The 24,144-nt window shown below is 39.1% G+C and overlaps 1 protein-coding gene across 22 annotated transcripts in view; it reads left to right on the top strand.

Annotated features, from left to right (window-relative positions):
• The window catches only part of TCF4 (transcription factor 4), a 360,673-nt gene that overhangs the window by 296,907 nt on the left and 39,622 nt on the right, over positions 1–24,144 (top strand). For all 22 annotated transcript variants that reach the window (XM_066247421.1, XM_066247430.1, XM_066247422.1 and 19 more), the window contains 3 exons: positions 7,277–7,382; positions 11,662–11,795; positions 19,001–19,133. In XM_066247421.1, the coding sequence (XP_066103518.1) occupies positions 7,277–7,382; positions 11,662–11,795; positions 19,001–19,133 (373 nt within the window). The remainder of the gene's footprint in view (positions 1–7,276; positions 7,383–11,661; positions 11,796–19,000; positions 19,134–24,144) is intronic.

A 24,144-nucleotide genomic window follows, 5' to 3' on the forward strand; every position in this document is an offset into this window, starting at 1 on the left:
ACCCTGTTACAGCATCAGTACCCAGGAGGAGTAAAACTCTTCTTAGTGGGAGTTATTTTAGGATACCTTAGAACTATTTAGTTATTTCCGATGAAAGATTCAACTGATTTAAATGGAAATTAAAACCTCACAATTCAACAGCTTATACCCCAAATTTTTCCATTTATAATTAAATATCCATGTATCTGTCAATATACTGCAGACATGTATGTGTTACCCCTAAACAGATTTCCTATTTATGTGACAGTAATTGGACTGGACTTGACCCATCACTTGGAAATGAACTATAATCTCTATTAATGAATGTTCTTGACTTGGTAATAATACTGAGACTATCTTAGGTGAATAACTTTTATTCCTATTGTTTGCTCTTTTTTTTTTTGGCACTGTTAGGTTGTTTGCTGTCTCCTGCTTATATACCCGTTAGGATAGTCACTTTACCTTCACCTTATAATAGCTTACTCAACTCTGTTACTTGAATCTGCATATTAACCTTTCATGCCATTTTACTGCTCATTAAAATACTTAAATTATAAAATTAAAAAAGACTTTAGAAAGGAGAGTGTCAAGAGGGCTGGAAAAGAAATCTGGAACCCTGGGCTCTGTCCAGGCTCTTGGGTAAGTCCTGTAATTTTTTCTTTTTGCTTATTTGTAAAATGAAGTTGAACTCATTTCAGCCAATGGGCAGCAGGTGGAAAGAGAAGGAACAACTGTAAAGAAGTGATACAAGAAGATTTAAGAAGAAAAAGAATATAAAAAGAGGGACTAGAATGAAGGGACCCAAATGCTAATAACGTGAAAACACAAAATAAAAAAAAGTTAGAAATCTGTACAATCCTTATTGTCTAAAAAAGGTAATTATGCCATGTCTGAACAAAGCTTTAGAGGCCAAGGACAAAGTAGCAGTTTTCTGACTTTTATTTCCTATACATCAAGAAAGCTAGGGTCACTGATACTCTCCCCTAGTGTTCTACCAGGTACAAGATGCAAGAATTTGGGCAGATGGTTATAAAAACGATTTTAAGAAATGCGTAATAGTACAAAGGATTCTAAAAGTAGTAAATAAAAAATTGAAATTCCCTGTTGTTTAATAGTGTCAACATTTATTAAACACCAGTTATATGCTAGGTACTGGGATCATAGAAATGTGACTCTCCTTCTAGTCCACCAGAAGAGTTGCTTTTGTAGCCTAGAGGGAAAAACATCAGTCTTTAATGATCGGATGTTGTTGCAATAGCTGCTGTAATCAAGGGCGACACACATGGCTCGGTAGAACTCTTCACAGACAAGCATGTCTCTAGACCGGCACTTCAGTAGAACTTTCTGCCATGAGGGAGAAGCTCTTTGGTGGTGATGTCCAGTACGATAGCCAGTGGGCCGTGTGTGGCTATTGAGCACTTGAAATGTGGCCACTACGACTGAGGGAATGAATATTTCACTTTATTTCATTTTAAATAAGCTTAATTCAAATAACCACATATTACTACTGGCTACCATAGTGGACAGCACCATTCTAAACACATTGAAACGAACTATAAGAAATAAGTAGCACTTCCAACAAGATAGAAATAATAGTATCTTTTATTGTGTGACTGCAACAGAATAGGAATTATTCTTAATAGGTACTCTCTCTAATCCTCACAAGAAGAATAACCTCGTTAGACAAAGGAAACTGAGGATCTGAAAGATAAATTGCTTTGTTATGTTCTCACAACTAGTTGAGAGAGCTAGAATTTGTAGAGCTGTTCTGGCTCCAGGGCTGGGTAATATCTACTATCCTACCAAACCTGTTTTTGTATTATCTGGAGACTGTCTCTTTTCAGTACATCTTCCTCTTGTTTTATTGATCAGTTAGCAATATACCTTTAACTTGGTCATGTAGAACAATTACAGTGCCCATTTTAACTCTTTTAAATGTGGAGGTACCACTGCCCCTGGCCATTCTTTTCTCTTATTGTGATCCATGTCTTTCAAACAATTCTCTAAGAGTTGAGGGTCCAACCCAGTGAGTTGCCTGAGTAGTGTGAGCTGATCACCCACAAATACCTTTCCCCATTAGATGCTGGGAACACCAAAGCATATGACTAGGTCTGCAGACATCAGGGGCACACCACTCTTGGTGTTTGGTGTTTAACTATCATACTTTAGAATGGATGTGAAATATCTCAAAGTCTGAGCTCTTAAGCGAGCCTTGCTGGCACTTGGGAACCTGAAGCATAATTCTGCTTTGCTATTTTTTACTCATCATGGAGCATACAGCAGCTCTCTCTAAGCATCTGAAAGTCTCAATTTCAAGACTTAGCTGTAGTTATTCTGAACTGACTCTCTTTGGAAATTATATGTTTAGATGGTACTTGCAGAATCACAAAGGGGTAGGAGTGCTAAGGAATGTTAAAGGTTTACTGTGTAATCCAGTGTCTGTCACCCCACCCCACTCAGTGACACATTTATGACACATGAGCTGAAGCCACTTCACTTGTCTCCTCAGTTTAGCTTCCCACTTCAGGAAGCAGTAACATGAACATATATTGGTTTCATTCTGAACATGCCTTAGCACATTTTGTTTCCTTAATAAGTAATTATGAGACCCCCCCACAAGAATATTTCTATAAACTATGGCCACCAAACACAGCCTTGTATGGATAATTAGGAATACATTTTATTTTTGACCTTTAAGAGAAGGGAATTTTTTTTTAATGGAAAAAACATAGACTTTGAAAACTTGTTTAAATCCTTTCTTGATGACTTATTAAAATTGTTAACATGGAAAGGTGGCTTACCTTTCCTGAGACACATTGGTCCACTTAATAAAAATAATAGCAGTATAACATCACCGCTACTGTCTGAGGTTTTTGCATGCTTATTAACATGTGCCAAATATTATTCTAGTTGCTTTACACACATTATACATTATTTAATTCTTACAAGAACTTTGCATAGCAGGTACTGTCATTCCCATTTTACAGGTAGAAATCTGAAGACCACAGAGGCTAATTAAGCAAGGTTGCTTAACTAATAAGTAGTGGAGCTGGAAGTTAGATTCAGTGCTGTTTGGGCCAATACATTTGACCTCTCCACCATACTTCAGCCCTGTGAAACAGTAATGAGACTATTAATAATATCCATCTCATATGATCATTAAGAATATTAGGAATAATATACACTGTGGACCTCAGCACTAAAGCTGTTCTGCAAGAGGCCCTAAACAAACAGTATAATTGTTATTTTTTAAATCTCCATACATGAAACTGATAAGCCAAGGCAGGTAGAAAGGAACACATCCAGGGGAAAAAGTAGGGTATGCACTCTATACTTACTTATTGGGGTGACACTGGCCAACAACATGGCACAGGTTTCAGGTGCCCAGCTCCACACACGTCATCTGTGCCCTTACATTGTGTGTTCACCACCCAACTCCAGTCTTCCTATCATTCAGCCCCTCTGTGCCCTCCTCCCCCTCACCACCCCGGGTTGTTCGTGTCCATGAGTTTTTTATCTTTTTATTTTTAGTGTTTATCTCTCACTTTTGCTTAGTGTTTTTCTTTTCTAAATGGCCAGAAGTTCTAGTTCAAAGAATGTATCATATTATTGTTTCCTTGATAACTGCACAAAAGATAATAACCACTGGATGGGTCAGTATGCAATAGTAATAGTTCTCTCATCACAACAAAAATTAAATATGTAAATGAAAACATTTTTTATTTCTATCAGTTCAGGGTTTAATGTTACCTAGAGAGCTTTGTTAAACTCAGAATTCATATATTTGTGATTTTGTTTTAAATTCAGTACTGTAAGAGAAAAGATGTAGTGTGTACTTTGAATATTAACTATACTTAGCTCTTAGTTTCCCATGAAGATTTTATTTAACAAATAGCACACTAAAAAGGCTGTCACCAGTGAGCTTTGGCCAAATTTTTCCATTTCAGACTTTACAACAAAAATTCCTCACTTCTTCAGTTATTCTTATGCGAGGACTTGGAATGCCCAGATCATCTTGATTGAAGCTACCTTATCAGAGGAGCCAATTGCTGTGTTTCCCTTTAGACTTTGCTCACATTTCTTTGGTGGAATCACTTCAATACATTGAACTAGAGTTTGGGATTTTTCTTTTATTTTCCGTTGGACTGATTTTCTGGTGTTAGCCCTTAAAAATGATTCTAACTACTTGAAGATATCTGGCATGTTTGTTACTGTTTTCTTAAATAAAAAGCTATTTTATTTAACAAATGTATAAGTCATTTTTCCATTTACCTAGAATACTAATAATTAAAATTAAATAATGTAGGTTTTTCTTATTGGACTTAGTATCTCGGTTAAAAACTCTATTGAAACCTGTGCTTTGATTGACAAATTGGCAAAATAGTTGACCTAAAAATAATGAAGCAGCTCACTGGTCATCCAGGTGATTAAAGATGAAAATATGAAGGATAACTGAAGTATGAGTATTATGATCACTCTGTTTTCATAAATATCCTATACCTTCACCTCCATTTTTAAAGAAAGTAACCTTTAAATATATTATAGTAGAAAATAAAGAGCAGATGATAGTTGTATAGCTTGATCAGGTTGCATATTTTAGCAGTTGCTTTGACCTTTCCTTTATTGAATTTTCTTGTAGTTAAAATGTGGGAGGTTGAACCAGATAAACTCTTTGATTTCTTTTACTTTTAAAAGTATAATAGTCCTATGTGATTTTTATTTATATAAACAAATATGTAGAGCACTTACCTTAAAAAATAATTTCTGCAGTGACAAAGATAAAGTGTATAAATAACATTATACCTGATCTTTAAATTATGATATAAAATAATTTATAAAATATGCTGAAATCGCCTTTTAAAAAAGCTGTTGCACAATGATCCTTTTCTTGTTTACAAAGACTATATCTTGTCTAAAGGGTCTTCATTTGGCTACAATAGTATAGGATATACTAAGAACTTTTAATCCCATAGATACTCTTTTTCATTCAGGCAGCACTTATGAATTTGAAGTTAGTGATCTTACCCACAGATCTTTGAGCTTGATCATAATTCATATGAGCAAAATTACCAAAGATTTTTCCTTATCTTACAGAAGAAATATCAAATAATTCTACCCAAATTGAGGGAATAAATTAACCTTCTTAAAAACCATCAAATGGTGTTGATATAATAATATACATGTTTAAGAATATTGTAGTAGAATATATAATTAAAATTAAACTATTTTCCTAAGGTGATTTGTTTCAGTTGTTTTAAAATATGAGTCAGAGTTTATTTTCAGTTTTATAATAAATGTATTGATTTCTGAAATTTGGCAGTAACACATAGTATGCTTAGCTTATATTAATACTGACTGGCCAACTAGCTGGCAGGCTAATAGCTGGCAGGTACATTATAGTCATGTATAGTATGATTTTCAGTCTGTCCTTAGAATTTTCTATTTCCCCTTTTTCTAGAAGGTAATATTTTCTTTCATCACTTTAGCCTACTTTCAAGACCTTCTTCAAATACATTTAAGATATTTCTAAAACTGTTTGTTAGTTGTATAGTTCTCAAGAAAAGACTGGGTTTTACTTTGCAGAAGTTAGAGTATTTATTTGTTGGGGGGGGGTTCCTGGCTTATGTTTTATCCTTTGTCCCTTAAAGATACTTGAAAAAAATTTCCCCTTATTGCAAGCCCTTTGGAAATAGAAGCCAATAGCTGTTTATACATTTAAAATATAAAGAACATTTAAAACTAAAATGAAGTAAGTCCAAGAAATAAAAATCTCCTATCCATCCATGGATTAGGAAAAATTCTTCTTTTCTAAACTGCACATGGGTTTTTCTGGTTCATTTTTGCTTTTTTCAACCTTCAGGACCTCCCAATTTTCAAGGGCACTGTGGGGCATATGTAGCATTTATTTGATGTATGTATGTGTATGCGTATTTTTCCACATCTGTCTCTGTGGACCTATCCTTTGTGAAATTCTAAACCTTATATTAATGCTTAGTTTGTGATTCATGGTGTTCTGAGAGCAATTATATAATTTTTCTTAGGGTGTTTATTTGATGTGTGCTGTAAAAAAAAATTGGTAGGTATTCTTTTGCTAACCCTGCTGTTGCCTTTTTATTGGTGAATTTCTCTTTCTTTTACTGTGACCTGTGAATATCACTGTAGGCTCACTGCCAATTTTGTGAGCCGCTGCCTGCTTCAAAATGGAGGCAGGAAGGTATCCATTTTCAGCAGGAGGATGACAGTGTTTCAGTCTCTCCGACCATCTGGAGAGAGGAACTTTTGGAGCAAAAGAAAATGGGGGCTAAAAAAAACTATATTTAGCAAAAAAGGCAAGGGAAAAACCAATAATAGTTAAACTATATGTTATGAGTTTATGCTTTTCCAGTATGCTGTCATCTGTAAGGGAAACACAAACAAGAAAACTTACAGGTTATTTTTATCAGGGTCTGGTTCCCCAAGTCTCATGAGTATTAGTAAACAAATTTAAGTAAATTAGGATATTGGCACACTTTTACGTTTCTTGCACACACACAAATATAGTAAGAACTATAAACTCCTCTCCCCCCCTCCCCGTATGCACATTGATTGTTAGTGGTCTGTATAGATCCTGGCTTTAGCTTTAGTGACCTTTTTCATGCATCTCTGAAAAAGCTGACACTACAGGAATTAAATATTTCAAGATATATCTGTCATTTCTGTGGTTTGAATAGTATATTTGTTTTCTCTGTTTCTTTCAAAAGTGAAAATTTTAATTGAAAGGTAGAGTAAAAAGGGAGAGGCTTCGTAATTATACAAATGTCTAATCTACTCTTCTGTACACCTGAAGCTAATAAAATATTGGATGTTAACTGCAATTGACAAAAATAAAAATTTAAAAGTAAAGGCTTGAAGCATGTCTTTCCGTTTTTACCTTTCATGTATGTGCTCTTGACGATCTATGCCTTTAAAAGTAAAATAAATAAATAAATAAATAAATAAATAAAAAAGATATTTGAATCCCAGAGCCACCCTGCTGGTATTATATGATATATTTATAACTAGGCGTAGCTTGCAATATTCTTGCCTGTGCCTTGAAAATATCACAACTGGTTGCCCATTCATAAAAATATACTAAGCATTTTGGGAGTAGGGGTTATTTTGTTGTTGTTCTGAAAGGAGCAAGGTTTGTAGGCTTTCATCAGATTTAGAATGCATATGGTAGAAATTTAGCATTTTGTGCCTGCTTCCTATAAAGTAATGGACCTTGAGATACTTTGGTCAGTGCAGCCAGAGAACTAAACCACCTCTCCTCCCTCAGGTATATGCTCCATCAGCAAGCACTGCCGACTACAACAGGGACTCGCCCGGCTACCCTTCCTCGAAACCAGCGGCCAGCACTTTCCCCAGCTCCTTCTTCATGCAAGGTGAGCTGTCGCCTCTCCTCACTGGAAGCCCACTGGACATGCCTTCCCTCAGTCTTCTCGTGTCATATGTGGCACAAATGACTGCTGAGCTGATACCCAAGAAATAGAATACTAGGCAAGCCTAGAATACTGACGGTCATACACTTCTTAAAAATGGAATTTATTACAAATAAATACATTAATTAAAGCTTTACTAAGACTTATCTTTTAAATGAAAGCCCCTCGAGCAATAATGAGTTAAGGTTTGATTGGTTTACTTTACTAAGAACTGATACTTGGAGGATGGTCTTCCATGACTGATCATATTAGCATCTTTACTCCCCGCCCCTAAGAAAAAGAATATATAGATACGTTTTGAAGTGTTTTGGCTCGGTGTGTATTTTGAACATCTCCGATTTAGCCACCTGGGGATAATTTGTCATTATGAATAACTTCATAAAACACTTTTATCCACTTATTATTTCATAGGTAAGAACAAGAGTCTCATTTGGATAGATGAAGTGCGCTGTCTAAAGATGGGAATATTATTTTATTACACAGCAAAACTTATCTCAGCATGCTAACTGATGTAGGCTGAAAGACCCGGCTCTTATTTTTCCAGACAAATACAGAAAATTAGGGCTTCAAGGCAGACAAAGTATATTTATTCTCTAACTGGCCAGTGTATTTGATTAAGTGCACATGGATGTGTGGTCCCTGAGCTCCTAGTCTTGTCCCTGATAGCACAGCTCCCTTCCACTGCTTGAGAAAAGACCAGGATGGCTGAAGTGACAGCAGCTGCTTGTAAGAACAGAGTTTGGAGGATGCAGTTAGGGCTCCATCCCTGGTGTGTCTGTGACACTTACTGTCAAAATGCGATGATCATATTATCAAGTTAATACTCTGAAATTTTGATATGGAATGGACCAAGAACCTCTGTATGCAGAACTTGAACTCTTTCTGCCTGGTATGGAAATCTTGTTTGAGTGTACCCTTGGCACAATGCCATGGGGTTTCCTTCTTCATGTGACTCTAGGAAGGACCATGTTGTGAGAAGAACAGTGTACTTCAGGCAGGAGGTACCAGGGTCTCTCTTAGATTACAGTGGACACACTCAAAAATCATTCTGATTAAAATGGGTTTATTTTCTTTCCCTTAGAGTGTTAGCTCTTGTAGTTTATTAGCTCACATGTGAAATCCCATGGAAAATCTATAAAACTGAATCAAACAGATCCCTCAGGAGTAGAGAGAATCTGTTTTATATACAATGAGGCTCATGTTCACAGGGATCCTTTATCTTTGTGACCTGTCCTAGGTGTCACTCTCAAAGAAACACGGCAGGGTATGCCACTTGGGTGTGTTTTGTGCCATTACTAAAGGCTTGTCCCCATCAACAATGAACAGCAGCTACTTCGACATCAGCTTCCCCTTTTGTGACCCGTTGCAGAAACTTGTTACCAGTGCTCATAAAGCTAGTCAACTCAAGGATTCATCACTCAAAGCAGGTTTTTCTGTTTGATTTTTTTTTTTAATTTTTCTTAAGTGAGAAGCAGGGAGGCAAAGAGACAGATTCCCACATGTACCCAGACCGGGATCCACCCAGCAAGCCCACTGTAGTGTGATGATCTCCCCATCTGGGGCCATTGCTCCATTGCTTGGCAACTAAGCTATTTTAGCACTTGAGACAGAAGCCATCCTCAGCATCCAGGGCCAACTAGCTCCAACTGAGCGAAGGCTGTGGGAAGAGAAGATAGAGAGAGAGAAGGGAGAGGAGGAGAGGTGGAGAAGCAGATGGTCACTTCTTCTGTGTGCCCCAACTGGGAATCAAAAGTGAGACATCCAGGCCCTGGCCGGTTGGCTCAGTGGTGGAGCGTCGGCCTGGTGTGCAGGAGTCCCGGGTTTGATTCCCGGCCAGGGCACACAGGAGAAGCGCCCATCTGCTTCCCCACCCCTCCCCTTCTCCTTCCTCTCTGTCTCTCTCTTCCCTTCCCGCAGCGAGGCTCCATTGGAGCAAAGATGGCCCGGGCGCTGGGGATGGCTCCTTAGCCTCTGCCCCAGGCGCTAGAGTGGCTCTGGTCGCAACAGAGCGACGCCCCGGAGGGGCAGAGTGTGGCCCCCAGGTGGGCGTGCCTGGTGGATCCCGGTTGGGCGCATGCGGGAGTCTGTCTGTCTCTCCCCGTTTCCAGCTTCAGAAAAGAAAAAAGAAAAAAAAGTGAGACATCCACATGCTGGGCTGATGTTCTGCCACTGGGCCAGGGCCTCAAAGCAGATTTTCATTGAGAAAATTGACAGAGGGTAGATTTCCTCTATCTGCCTTCAGGAAGGTGGCTTGCTTAAATTGTGCATACTGTAGAAAAGCTCAGGTAGATTAAAACAATAGGTGCTTCTTGGAACAAATTTTTTTCTGTATATGAATACCCACAGTGCAAAAAATTAAAATATTTTTGAGTTGAAATTTATGATGATAATTCTATTCTTTCAAAACAGTATTATGCAAAGATCATGGGATGTGATAAATATTAATTTACTGTAAAAAGCATAATTTATGTAAAATATGTATTTTTATAAGTCTACATTGAGTTGAGTGTTCTGAGTTAACAAATCCTAAATGCATTTCTATATAGTATCTCATGTTGTCTAAATGTTTCAAGAGACTCCTGTTCAGTGATATATATTCTTCATTTATTTTTCGGATATGCCATCTAATTGATATGTTTGTGATCTTGAACTTGATATTTGAATTTAAGGTGACATTTTAACCTCCTCAGTCTCAGGGCTGACTGTAAAGAAGATGAGCAATAATTTTTGAAAGTCTTACGTTTTTACATTATTACCTCGGAAACAGAGCATCGTGTTCCCAGTCTGCATCCGCTTCCTTCAGGGACAGGGACGTGGTGCCCTGAGAACGCAGGCCTTGAAGAAACCTGCCGGTTAGGGCAAGGAGAGCCAGAGACCGTCTGGGGCATGTTGTAAACCTCCTGTTATGTGGCCTCTTATTTTTAACTTTGATTTCCATCTTCTAGTTACATCTCTTAAATTATCAAAATCCCAGACATGGTTTTGCTTGCATATTTCTTAAGAAATTTATAGATTACTCCTCACTGTCCTGAAACTATTCCAGTTTTCTGATTTCTAACTTCTGAGGTTCAAATCTGAAGAAAATAAAAAAGCCTCATGAAGTATAGTGTACAATTTAACTTGCTTATTGCCTAAATTTTCAAAGGCCTTTCTTAAATAAAATGCATGGTGAAATAAGCTTATTTTTACACAGCAATACCTGCTATACACTTAACACCTAGCTGGTGGCCTGGTGTAAATCTGGCACTCAATAATTTTTGTTAAACTATTGACAGAAGGAAAACTTCAGCGAGCCCAGCAGTAACATAGATCTTTCCCCCCCCTACTTCTTTAATTTGAGAACCCTAAAGCAAACACTACAGTCTCCCACAGTGAATTTAGGCCAACAAGACCATAGAATGAAAAGACTCTGTAAGAAGGTTTTCAATATTGTATTAACAAAAGATTAACTTGATATTAAAAGATACTTTATATAATTTTCACATCATTTTAAACCTCTTTTAAACTCATAGTTTTACAAAATTCAAAGACTCTCAAACTTGACTGTAGTATAATGTCCACCTTTCAATCTGTGTGTATTTTTTAATTTGCTACTGAAGGCTTGAGATGACAATGTAGCTATATACCAAAGCATGAAAAAGAGGAAAGGAAATAAAGCAGAATGCTATACTTGAGACTCCTCTTCCCTATGTGTCATAATGTAATTCCAACATTAATTCTATCTCCTGTGTGTTATAAAAATGAAATTCTGTCTTTTAAATACGAGATGTTCTTCCTCATTATGACTTGTTTTTTTAGATGCTTTTTAAACTTGCCAACTGTGTAATGTCTTAAGTATTTTATTTTCACCCCAAAATTTAGGAACAATTAACTTTTTAGTTCGTTTTCATAGAAAAATAGATCAGAGTACTTCTAAGGAATACTTTCTTTAACATTAGATCACCCTACTGACTTGGCATAATTCTATGTAAAAATGCTTTCTGTGTTTCTCTTACACTTAAGTTTTTACTAAGAAGACTTTACTGTGTTAAATATTTATATTTGTTTGGCAATATAGAGTCATCTTGAAAATAATGATGATGACCGTCTTCTGATGTAACCAGCTAACCCACACAAAGGTGAATGCACAAGGACGGCCACGTTGAAGTAGATGAAAACACTCCATTCTATAAAGCAAAGCTGACTGCCTCGGAACAGTCATGGTTTCCTTTGTCCTTTGCAGATGGTCATCACAGCAGTGACCCTTGGAGCTCCTCCAGTGGGATGAATCAGCCCGGCTACGGAGGAATGTTGGGCAATTCTTCTCATATTCCGCAGTCTAGCAGCTACTGTAGCCTGCATCCACACGAGCGTTTGGTAAGGCAGCCCTGTGTGCTAATGGGGATAGAATAGCTAGTATATTAACCTCACTCTCTGTCCGTGCATGTACACAAGGACTCTATAAATGAAAGCAGAGTGGGTACACACCCATTATCCTTACAGTTGTATTGTTCTTGTGATCAAAAGTGCAACTGAATCAGATCACCTTTGAAAGCCCTTTCAGATTCTCTGTGTCAATTGTTCTTTCATTTACTATGTTTTTCTTCTGTGCTTTCTTTACCACACTGTCAGCTTTGCCGAAACGCACGCTGTGCTTGAGTTGCAGAGTTCAGCTCTGGCAGTTCCTTCTTTTTTTGCTGTCTGTGGTTTTGAAGGATATACTGCAGGGGGCAGTGTGGCCATCAGTAGAATTGAGGGTGGATGATATGCCTCACCCATGGGCATTTCCATTTCTCCTTGACTGGCTTCTGTCCCTGGGGGCAGCTTTAACCTGTTGTGCCACACTGGATGGAGAGAGGTCATTTTTCAATACACCCCTTTCAGTAGCAGCAACCACAGGATATCTGTGGAGAGCACATTCCAAATTTTCTGTAGTTTAGCTTTAATTCCACACCCCCAATCTCCCACTGCTACTGTCCTGCCTCACTCCAGTTGAGAACTGCGGTAGAATGTTACCCTTTTTTCTTTTTTTATTAAAGTTTCCACTCTGTCCATCACTTCACTCATCCATGCTAGCATTGCTCTTCCCGAAGGAAGCAACTCTGCCGCTGTTTTTCTAGCCTCAAAGCAACCATTGCCAAGAGTCCACTTAGGAATGTAAGTAAGTCTGTCATTAGTGAAGGAAAGACTACTTCTACGTCAAGAGTGAAATGGGATTGAGTCCCCTGTGCATAATACAGCTTGAGAAATGTGGGGACATCTAACCCTGCAAATGTAAAGGGTATGACATGTGCACTCATCGTTAGCAGAATTTATATCATTTCTCTTCATCTTGCAAGTTGTTTCTTTTTTCTAATGCCCACACTTATGTTTTTTTCTCTGTTGTGATATAGGACACAGTACCCTCTAGATTTCTCTGGTTTCTCCACTCTTTTGCTCAGCCACTAGAGAAAAGAAAAGGTGGCTTTGTCCTATTCTACCAACCTAAAATGTCCCAGAAGTTAAGATTTCTGAAATTGTTGAAATGCTTACTTACTTAGTCCTAGTGGCAGACAGAGTCCTACGTGGTCAGTTAACATCTCTATTTATGAGAGACAAATGATGAAGATGGGGTTGGCCTTTTAATATCATCTCCCAAGTTTGAATATGTAAATCATAAACTCTCAAATTTCACCACATTTTCAGTAAGTAGCAGATGATTTATTTTCAAATTTTCTCTTCTTCCACCTTCTACTTTGAGGTATTGGAGTGGAAGCTTAGAGAAATATCAACTATTATTATACTATAATTTCTTCTTGGCTAACATTTCTCTATCATCATTTTCCACTTCTCTAAGGAACTCATGATCAAATCTACATGTGTCCTAAGAGCAAGGAATGTTTTGATGACACAGCAAAGATTTTGGCACTATACTAACATGTTGGAATTTCAGTCCTTTTAAGAGTTATCCAACTGACATTTATTTTTATTTCCTTCTAGATATCTTTTTTTTTTCCCTGTCATGGCCTAGAATTTTGATTTATTAGGTGGTTTGATTTTATCCTAAATCTACGGCATGGGGAATGTATAATTAAAATAGACTCAAATACACAAAAGTGTAACTTTATAAAGGAAACCAACATTTAAAAAAAATTTTTGCTGAACCAAAACAACATTGGCAAGCAGGACTAAAGATTATTTGGAAGAAGTCACCCAATAAATTGCATCAGATGATCAGATGCTGTATTTGTAATGTCATCCATCACAAAGTACAGGTTTTTATTCTTTGTCTTATTGATTGATTGTAGAGAGACAGAATGAAGGGAGAAGGGGGAGGGAGACAGAGAGGTGGAGAGAGACTAGAGAGAGGGAAGCATTGCCTGTTACTCCACTCAGCTGTGCCCTCATTGGTCGCCCCCTGTATATTTCCTGACCAAGGATCAAATCCCCATCCTTGGTGTCTCAGAGCAACGCTCTCCAGGGGTCCCCAAACTTTTTACACAGGGGGCCAGTTCAGACCGTTGGAGGGCCACCACATACAGTGCTCCTCTCACTGACCACCAATGAAAGAGGTGCCCCTTCCGGAAGTGTGGTGGGGGCCAGATAAATGGCCTCAGGGGGCCTCATGCGGCCCGCAGGCCATAGTTTGGAGATGCCTGCTCTAAGCTATTATACCAACCAACCAGGGCACAGGTTTCATTCTTAACATGATCACTTAGCAGATTTTAGAGATGAAGAATTTTGTGGGTTTTTTTGTTTGTTTGTTTGTTTTTAATTTCTTTTTTTTTTTTTAATTTTTTTTTCCATTTTTCTGAAGCTGGAAACAGGGAGAGACAGTCAGACAGACTCCCGCATGCGCCCGACCGGGATCCACCCGGCACGCCCACCAGGGGCGACGCTCTGCCCACCAGGGGGCCATGCGCTGCCCATCCTGGGCGTCGCCATGTTGCGACCAGAGCCAGTCTAGCACCTGAGGCAGATGCCACAGAGCCATTCCCAGCGCCCGGGCCATCTTTGCTCCAATGGAGCCTTGGCTGCGGGAGGGGAAGAGAGAGACAGAGAGGAAAGCGCGGCGGAGGGGTGGAGAAGCAAATGGGCGCTTCTCCTGTGTGCCCTGGCCGGGAATTGAACCCGGGTCCTCCGCACGCTAGGCCGACGCTCTACCGCTGAGCCAACCGGCCAGGGCCAAGAATTTTGTTTTTTAAAAGGCTAAATGACTTTGGTTTCTAGCAGTGTATCCTAGTGAATTTTCTCACTAATCAGGAAACTTGGATTATGTTGAGTAATCATTGTAAACTCACTAACCATTTAGACATATTTTGAAGTGATATTAAAAAATCTGACACTGGTTGAGTATAATCTGAGTATATAGTAGGCAGTTAGTGTCCTCTCACTTGGAAGCAATGGTAGTTTCTCATAGTATTCATTTGTAGCTTGTGGCCAGTGCTATACAGAACAAAGAACAATATTTTGAGAAAAAGAAGAAAGCTTTTCTTGTATTATTTTGGTTATATATGGCCAAATTAGTATTATCTCTAAAGGTAAAACATTTTGGAAACATTATAGAGCTCAAAGTTCACAAATTTTAGTAGCAGCTGTCAGGTCGCCATTTTGATTCTCAGATTTCTTTTACAGCCTCAGCCTGTGCAGGACTGCCCCATGTTGTCACCGCTGGGTCTTGAGTATACGAACAGTCACTCAGGAGAGTGGAGCCTTGTGCTTAAACGCTTTGGAATGGTTCTTGTAGAAGATTTAAATTTGGATTGACTTGGCAGAGTTCTTTTTAAAAATAGGATAGAATCCTTGCTGTCTGGTGTGATTTAGTTGTGATCTTTGCAGTACTGAGTAAAATAGTCCTAGGAGTATGAGATTTTAATACAAAGGAAGTTCTGGTGTCTTTTATTTTTGTAATATACCTTACCCCAGTAATTCTCAACCGGGTACGATCTTGCCCCTCAAGGAACATTTGGAAATGTTTGAGGGCAGTTGCAATTGGAACCTAGTGTATAGAGGCCACAGGTGCTGGTAAAAAACCCTGCAAATCGAAGGGGAGCCCCCATAGGAAAGAATTATCTGGTGCAGAAGCTCAGTAATCGCGGGTGTGAAACCAGGCCTTACCCTAAAGCCTGATTTTATTCTCAGTATGTGCTACCAGCTATTACAGTCTCTAATCCTTAAATTATCAACCCATAGGTTGATGAAAACATCACTAATAGAAACATTTTTAACACTTACTCTGCCAAATAGGTTCCAAATATGCTATCATAGACTAGGTAAAAATAAATAAATAGTGGGCATGTATGGCCATAACACTTGATCGTACTTCCCCTTTCACTTTGTAGTAAGCAGGCAGACAGTATCAATAGTTGGACTAAGAGACTACAAGGACCTTTCATAACTGATCCCGGAATAGTATAAAAGAGACAGAGCTCACATATCACTAATATTCTCTGTAGTGTAGTTATTACAAATTTGAGTAAGAGTAGTTTTTAAGATACTTTTCCTTGTAAAATAATCCAGTTATAAATCTCATTCATTGCTTTTAGGACCTCATTTTCTATTAGTCTGTAAAAATAACTAATTCAGGCAGATTGTATTGGTTTCCCCATTAAAATCTGTGAGAAAGAACTTTCCATTTTAGTCTCAGGACTCAATATTAACCCTTTGTCACATTCTGAATCTGGTGTATTTTATACCAAGTTTAAGGGGTTTAAAAATTCTCACTGATGCAGTAATCTTTTTCCTGTCTCATTCTGTAATTATTAATAATTTTAAAAGTCGTTTTATAATTGATTTCTTCTGTCTCGGTGTTTGCGTAGTTGGGATTGATTTCTGAAGTTTCTCTGTTCTTCAGAAACGGCCTGGAACAGAACTGAAACCATCTCTTTTCTTTTAGTTTTCTTTTTTCCTTACTCTGTTTCTGTTTCTCCACTTCATTATGGTCTTTAGCTCTCAAGCAGAAATAACTCTTCTAAGTTTGGTGCTTTGTGGCTTACAGAGTTTCAGATTAGCTGTACTATGGAATGGCCCCACGCTATCATTCTTTGGAAGAAATTTCATGGGCTACTTTGGGTACCCTGTAAGTAGCAAGTAGAAATGAGCTTAACAGGTGCCATAAGGAATTTTTTGGTCAGGCAAGAGGTCCACAAAATTAAAAGGTTTGAAAGGCATTCTTGAGAACTTGGGAATGTTTAAGGGCAATATGTCAATTTTTTCACTGAACTTGACTTTTTTTTTTTTTTTTTTTGTATTTTTCTGAAGCTGGAAACGGGGAGAGACAGTCAGACAGACTCCCGCATGCACCAGACCGGGATCCACCCGGCACGCCCACCAGGGGCGATGCTCTGCCCACCAGGGGGCGATGCTCTGCCCCTCCAGGGCGTCGCTCTGCCGCGACCAGAGCCACTCTAGCGCCTGAGGCAGAGGCCAAGGAGCCATCCCCAGCGCCCGGGCCATCTTTGCTCCAATGGAGCCTTGGCTGCGGGAGGGGAAGAGAGAGACAGAGAGGAAGGAGGGGGTGGGGGTGGAGAAGCAAATGGGCGCTTCTCCTATGTGCCCTGGCCGGGAATCAAACCCGGGACTTCTGCACGCCAGGCCGATGCTCTACCACTGAGCCACTGACCAGGGCCAAACTTGACTTTTCATTTGGACTATTTTGAGTGTGCGGAAGTAATATTTTCAAAAGCGTGATGGTGGCAAACTTGGCTTTAAAATATAGTTTTATTTTGTAGATTTTTTAGTTATCTCTAAAATAACTAGTATTACAATCCACTGTTTATTAAACTTGAACTATTAACCAGTTGTTTATGGAGTATACAGGATGATTGTTTGTTGAGCACTAGGCAGTAGTTTGTGAGATGCAGAGGTATAAGCTCTGTTCCCTCCCTTTAAAGAGTTAACAGTAAAAATGGAAATGCATTGGAAGGAGAAAGCAATGAAAAGCAGCATATAATTATTAAATGGGCACAGTGCAGAATGTGAGTTCATTAGGGATTCAGAGAGAAGAGATCTTGGCAGAGTTGGACGTAGTAAGGACTCATCAAGGAGGAGGTAGAACCTTGAGATGGGCCTCTCAAAATAAAAGAAGATACCAAGACAGCAGGATTGTACTGCCTGTGAATAAATGGCATGGGCTTTAAGCACCTCTGACTGTGAGCATCATATTCAACCTAAATTTTACAGTGAACAATATTAACAGACCCTCCAATAATGATATAGTAAAGATCCATAGCCTATTAATATATCACATATAAGGAAAATGCCTGTTTTCATTTACATGTCTGCAACCCATTCAGATGCCAGTTAGAACAAATTTTTAAGCTCCTTACTATCTTTTTTTTTAATAATTATATTTTTTTAATGGGGCGACATCAATAAATCAGGATACATATATTCAAAGATAACAAGTCCAGGTTATCTTGTCGTTCAGTTATATTGCATACCCATCACCCAAAGTCAGATTGTCCTCTGTCACCTTCTATCTAGTTTTCTTTGTGCCCCTCCCCCTCCCCCTTTCCCTCTCCCTCTCCCCCCTCCCCCCGTAACCACCACACTCTTATCAATGTCTCTTAGTTTGACTTTTATGTCCCACCTACATATGGAATAATGCAGTTCCTGTTTTTTTCTGATTTACTTATTTCACTTCGTATAATGTTATCAAGATCCCACCATTTTGCTGTAAATGATCTGATGCTTACTATCTTAAAAAGGAAAACAGCTTGATATTTTTTTGTAAATTACTATTGTCTTCTTAGTGATCTCCTCATTCCCAAGCAGATGATGAGTAGCACCTAATTTGCCAAATTTACAAGCACTGTGATATGCCCTAAGAAAAGCAGCTTTTTTGGACAATCGGTATAACAATCAAACTCAAAGCCAGGCCTTAAACCACATGATTTTGTAAGGATAATCTTTCATAGTCAGCGATAAGGGAAATTGCTAATGTGGAGGACATATAAAGTAAGAAATCAGATAGTTCGTTTGTTCTAGTTTGACTTAGTACAGTCACTGAGTTAAGACTTGACATATTAATAGATTGGGGAGATATCTAATCATTAACACATTTAAATTTTTTTATTTACCATTTTGTTTTTGCTAGGGTTCAGAAAGTTGATCCAGTTTGGCAGGAAGAAGACCAGAGTGGTTACTCTTGCCATTTAGGGTCCAGAAGGTCAGGTTGAAGTGGAATGTAAACCCTGGGGCTTCTGTCGTTGTTTTATTCATTGTACTATAGAAACTTTCTTCCTTGATCGATAGCCAGTACAAAAAAATAGTGGTAGCAATGTTCTTCGGTAGTTACGTCGCCGAAATCACAGAAATGCTTTTAAGCAGCAATTTTTAGATTGTACTCATTTCTCAGTGTTCTACATTGCCCTTATATTCCTCTATGTTTGTTGCAAACCCAAACCAACTGTGTGTCTTTGTATTTTATTATCTGAGAACTGAAAGCTGTCAAACCTAAGCAAGATGTATTCTTGGATATTTTTAAATTCTAATGGCTTTCTCCGTTGCTGCATGAAGAGTTCTGAAAGAGGTATTATAAAACTAACTCACTAAATATGTTATAGTTGCAAATGGCCTCCTTTTTCTGCTTCTTGCTACAGAGCTATCCATCACACTCCTCAGCAGACATCAATTCCAGTCTTCCTCCAATGTCCACTTTCCACCGTAGTGGCACCAACCACTACAGCACCTCTTCCTGCACTCCTCCCGCCAACGGGACAGACAGTATAATGGGTGAGTCTTGGAAATGCCAAATCTGATACCAACAATCAAAGTCAGGATTAATAATGAAAGACCTCTTTTTTCCTCCTTATAATTGAACAGCAGTCAGGCAGTGAATATTTGTCACGTAACTGAATGAACAAACAAATGAACCAAACAGAAATAGTCATTGGCATGATCGTAATCACATTCTTTTCCACAGGAAACTAAATTTTGGCTACTTTGTCTATTGTAATTAGATTGAACATGGGTTTAAATACACCAGAACCACCTCGTTTCACTTACTCTCCGACAGCAAAGTGAACTTTTGTACGACAAGACTAATGAGATAAAGAGCATAATAGCTGTTAATAGTAGTTATTGACCTCTTCCTAAATTCAGTCAGTGTGCTCTGCTCTTAGCCATGACATGCCACAGTGTTCTGAAGACTAGTTCGTGTGGAATTCACGGGTGACTAGTAATAACGAGCTGAACTTCTGAAGAGTGCTGCGTTGTGGAGTCCTTCGGGGGGTAGTGTTTGTTCACTTACAGCGGAGGAGATGGCCAGGTGACAGTGGCCCAGGCATTATTTTCTGCTTTTTCTCAAGTAAATGCACTGAACAGGTTAAGGCCCAAGCAGAGTGCTGCTGCCCACAGGAACTAAGCCATCCTCTTCCTCCCATCTTCCTTGCTGTCCGTTGTGGTCTACTGCTCCAGGTCTGGTTCAGACCCGTCCCTTGCAGGGCCTTACAGTGCAGCCCTGCAGGTCACTGATGAGAGCACTCTCTGTGTGTTTTAGAGAGAAGAATGTGTGATGATAGTCCTGCTGCTTAGTCGTTTCAGCTGTTTGTAGCTTTTTCATTTTCTTTAGCCTCTAGCCCTTTGGGAAGTAGTATGAAGTACTTACGTGGGAGAGTTTTTGATAAAAAAGAGATGAATTTTGAAATGTTGCAAGTATTATCCTGCCTAAAGAATGACTCCCTGTTTATTCAGTAATACAGTTCATACTTGAGGTGAGCTATCTAGCAGCCCTTTGCTATCACGTCTCATTAAGAAGCAAATTTAGGGGTTTCCATTTTTATAACTTTTCATAACAAAGCTTCTACAAATGAGTTGCATCAGTTTGACCTTGGAGGGCTGCGGCCAGAGGTCACATGGGGAAGTTTTGTAGCTTTCATGCAGTTTTGGCAGATTTGAAAAACAAGAAGAAAGAAGTGCAGAACTGAAAGAGTGAGAAAAGCATATTTCACTTCAGTATGGTTGGCGAATGGAAAGCCCCTTCTACAGTCAGGAGGTCTACTTACAAAGAAGGGGGGACCGGTCATTCATCCACTTACATGGCACATTTCCTGTCTACTGGTGGTTTGAGTCATTTTCTTTTTTTGAGGAAGGTACAAAGGTGGAGCTAAAGCTTTAGTTGAGAAAGACATAGGCACTTTGAAAAAAAAAGTTTGGTTAATTGATTTGCAAAACAGTCTTCCTGGGAGACAAGCACTAGACTTGGAAAGAAAAGGTATTAGATGGTATGCTAATCCAAGAGCTGTGATTAGCATAGCCATGCGTCTCAGTGGGAATGGAATTTGCCCTATTTAAGCTGGTTGGCTTATCATTAGGTTGTAGATGAGCAGGAATGTCTGCCGTCTGTCCTTCCTTTGGCCTGGGCAGGGTGGAGCTGCAGGCGAACAATGGACTTAACTTGTTCCAGGCTGTAGGATCCTGGTTAAGCAGAGAGAAGGTCTAGATAATAATAAGGAAGCTACAATTTCAAAAAGGAAAAGTGTGAGTTTTTTGGAACCCAGAAAAGGAGTATTTTTTTTTTTAGGAAAAACATTATTACATAAATTATTTCATAATCATGGGTGTACTTGTCAAAATCTGCTAGTAGAATGCGAGAGAGCTTTCTAATCTTTGCAGGAAATAAATAGACATGGGAATTCAGCTTTTTGGAAGAACAGATCTTTATTAACTTGCCTAAATACAATTATTACTTTTGGATTAATTTAAGGAAGAACATTCATGTTCTTTCTTAAAATATGGTCTCCAGTTTCTTCAGTGAAAATGCAGAGGAGAATTTAGGTATGACAATGAGCGTTAGTGTCGCACAGGGTCCATGTGGCTTTAAATGTCTTCGCACTTTAAGGCTCGTAGGGTTTGGCTTGATTTTCAGAGTGCGGTAGAAGTCAGGAATGGCAGCATGTCCATATAACAAGAAGAGAAGATTTCTCCTCTGTTAGTAATACTTCCCTAACAAACATTATGGATTAATAGGATACATCTGTAGACTTTTGAAAATATTTGGCATATACTCACTCATTCTGAAATGCAGGAAATAGAGAAATATTATTTTGCCTGTATCACAAAGAACAAACAGAGCTAATTAAATAATTGGTAAATAAGGAACACATAACCCGACACATGTTTAAGATTACACACACGATTCTGTAAAAAATGGCTAAAAGCAATGCTAATGCCATACGAACGGGCTCAAGCGCTAACACATGGACATCATAGTTTCCAAGTTTTCTTGGTGTAAAGTTGCAGGGCAACACAGTCTTTTCATAAACAACATGGATGTCTTAGGAAGCTACTTTTTCAGTTCAAAAGACCATTGCCCCATTTCTCAGTTTCATGTTGCAACATGTCTTCTTGGTGGTCAGCGATAGTCCTGAACTGGTCATAGGACAGCAAAATGCATGCGGCGTGAGCTGTCAGCCCCAGACCTGTTCGAAGGTAGCCTCCCTGCAACCAGGCTCCCTCGCCCCGGTTCTGTTCTCTACGTCCCGAAGAAAGATCCTCACAGAGGTCTAGGATGGCTTGTGTTCGGTTCAAAGGAATGACCATTGTTTCTTGGGGTTCTTGTTTGATTTTCCTCTAATTAAAAAATATCATTTATTAATGACACATTCATTCATGGACTTTTGACAAAATAGTTGGGTAAAATAATTTACTTGTTAAACATAGTTCACTAGATTTCTCAGAAGCCTTGCCAGCAGATTCTGGAGCTGGCAGTAGACATTTCTGAATTAGAGGCACCTTTGGAGCACCTTAGAATGACATGAATACAATGCTTGGAGCACAGCATGGAGTCGATGTAGTTTAACTGATGGAGCACCCGGTTAAGGAGAGAAGCTAAGTCTAGGGGCTTCAGGAGTTGCCAGTATCAGAGCCTTTTAAACCGTCTTCCTGAAACCCTTCCCGTATTATACTGCTGGGTGTACCTCAGAAGTAGCGTAGTCCAGAGAAGGAAGCGTAGTGATTGTTACATACCAGCCATGGAGGATAGATGCTTATAGAGGATAGTAGCCATATACGTTTTGTTATATGCATATCTCCATCCTACCTGTGATATGGCCCTTCTTGGTCAAAAGCACAGAGAGGACAGCCTGCTGTGCACTGTCCTATCAGACTGCTCAAGGATGAGGGGGCTCCAGTCCCCACCCATATACCTTCCCGGGGAGTGGGGGCTCCTGTGGCTTGGGGCTGTACACCCTCCCTCCCCCTCAGAGGGAAGTGGGTGTACAACTAGCATAATGGTAATGGTTATAATAACTGTTACTGTTTTTATTAGTCTGTACAGGGCCTGCTTTCTTTATAAGGGATTTCCCGTGTTTTTAACGTCAAACCAAACAGTGTTGAAGGGACAGACTACCAAGATTGATTTAATACAACATGTGCTAAAGATTACCCTGGAATATCTATTTGGTCCATGAGTTAATCTGGCTTACAACTCTCACTCCCAGTGGCGTGTTTGTGTAGCATGATGCACTGCAGTATGTGGCATTTCTAGCAGAGTCATGTCCATTTCCCCTTGAGGACATGGTTTCACAGTACTGTTATTATTAGTCCCATAAGATTCTCTTTGTCTTTTACAAGAATCTTGAACCTTCACATTCAATTGGGTGACGGACAGGCACACAGCAAAATCAAAGAGGAATGAATGAATTTTATCTGGCAATGCCGTGGCACCATCGTTACAAAGACAGCCGACGGGAACAACAGACTAGTTTAAGTCTTCTGGTTCACATCCAGCACATGCTCCTGGGGTCTAACTTTCCCCCTGAATTTCTGGAAAGCCTTCCTGCTAAAAATTAATGCATTGTAGCTTATATATGAGTTTTAATTCTAAAATTACATGTAGTAGGAGTGCTAGAGATGCTCCTTCTTTTGTCGTCTTTAGAGACAAGCTCGTGGCATTGTCACACTGCTTCTAATAGTTTAATAATATGTGGGTTACTTGGACCTAATTCAGAAAAACCTGTTTCAAAGCAGTTATCTTCTTTCAGGCGAGTACACTGAATCATACTTCACACTCCTTCTGCATCTCCGTGATGCTCCCAGCCTGGGGTGATGGGTATGTAATACAGGAGTGTTTTCTAAGTTCTGACTTTCAGTGGTGATCCCTGGGCGCCACTCATCCTGGTGTTTTGATTAAGGTGTGTTCTAATGGGAATTACCCTTTCCCAAAGCTGAGGCAGACTCCAAGGGTGGTCCAGCCTGCAGCCGAACACACCGGACCCTCTCTCTGCTCCATCTTCCAGCAGCAGCAGCAGCTGTGTGCCAGCACCTGAACCGTGCTCGGGTGGCTGGCAGTGTCAGACCTCCTACAGAATTACAGTTCCTCTTACTAACTGCTCATTTCCACTCATACTTATTTTACATCCCTACTTAAAGGCTGTTTGGCTTGTTTTTTCGCTTCAGTAAGGTAAATTGATTAGCACTAAATAACTTAAATCAATTCAGTCTTTACCAAGTGGGGCAATAATTTTTATCTTTATTTCTGTATTTGGGCACTTGGGTAATTTCATAGTATGAGTTGACAAAAACTTGGGCCTAGAATAATAATCAAGTTCCTCCTATGTTGAGCACAAGGTTTAATTAGAAGTGTGTTTTGCTAACTATGACCCATTACTCAATATAAAAGAAATTACACCTTTGAGAAATAATAATATATTCACCTTCTGATTATTTATGCCCTTTGACATATCAGTCACACAAATAAAAAGAGAACTCTTTAACACAAGGACCCATGTAGCTTAACATGTTC

This window comes from Saccopteryx bilineata, chromosome 11 (assembly GCF_036850765.1).
Source record: "Saccopteryx bilineata isolate mSacBil1 chromosome 11, mSacBil1_pri_phased_curated, whole genome shotgun sequence".
In the NCBI taxonomy this organism is placed as follows: domain Eukaryota; kingdom Metazoa; phylum Chordata; class Mammalia; order Chiroptera; family Emballonuridae; genus Saccopteryx; species Saccopteryx bilineata.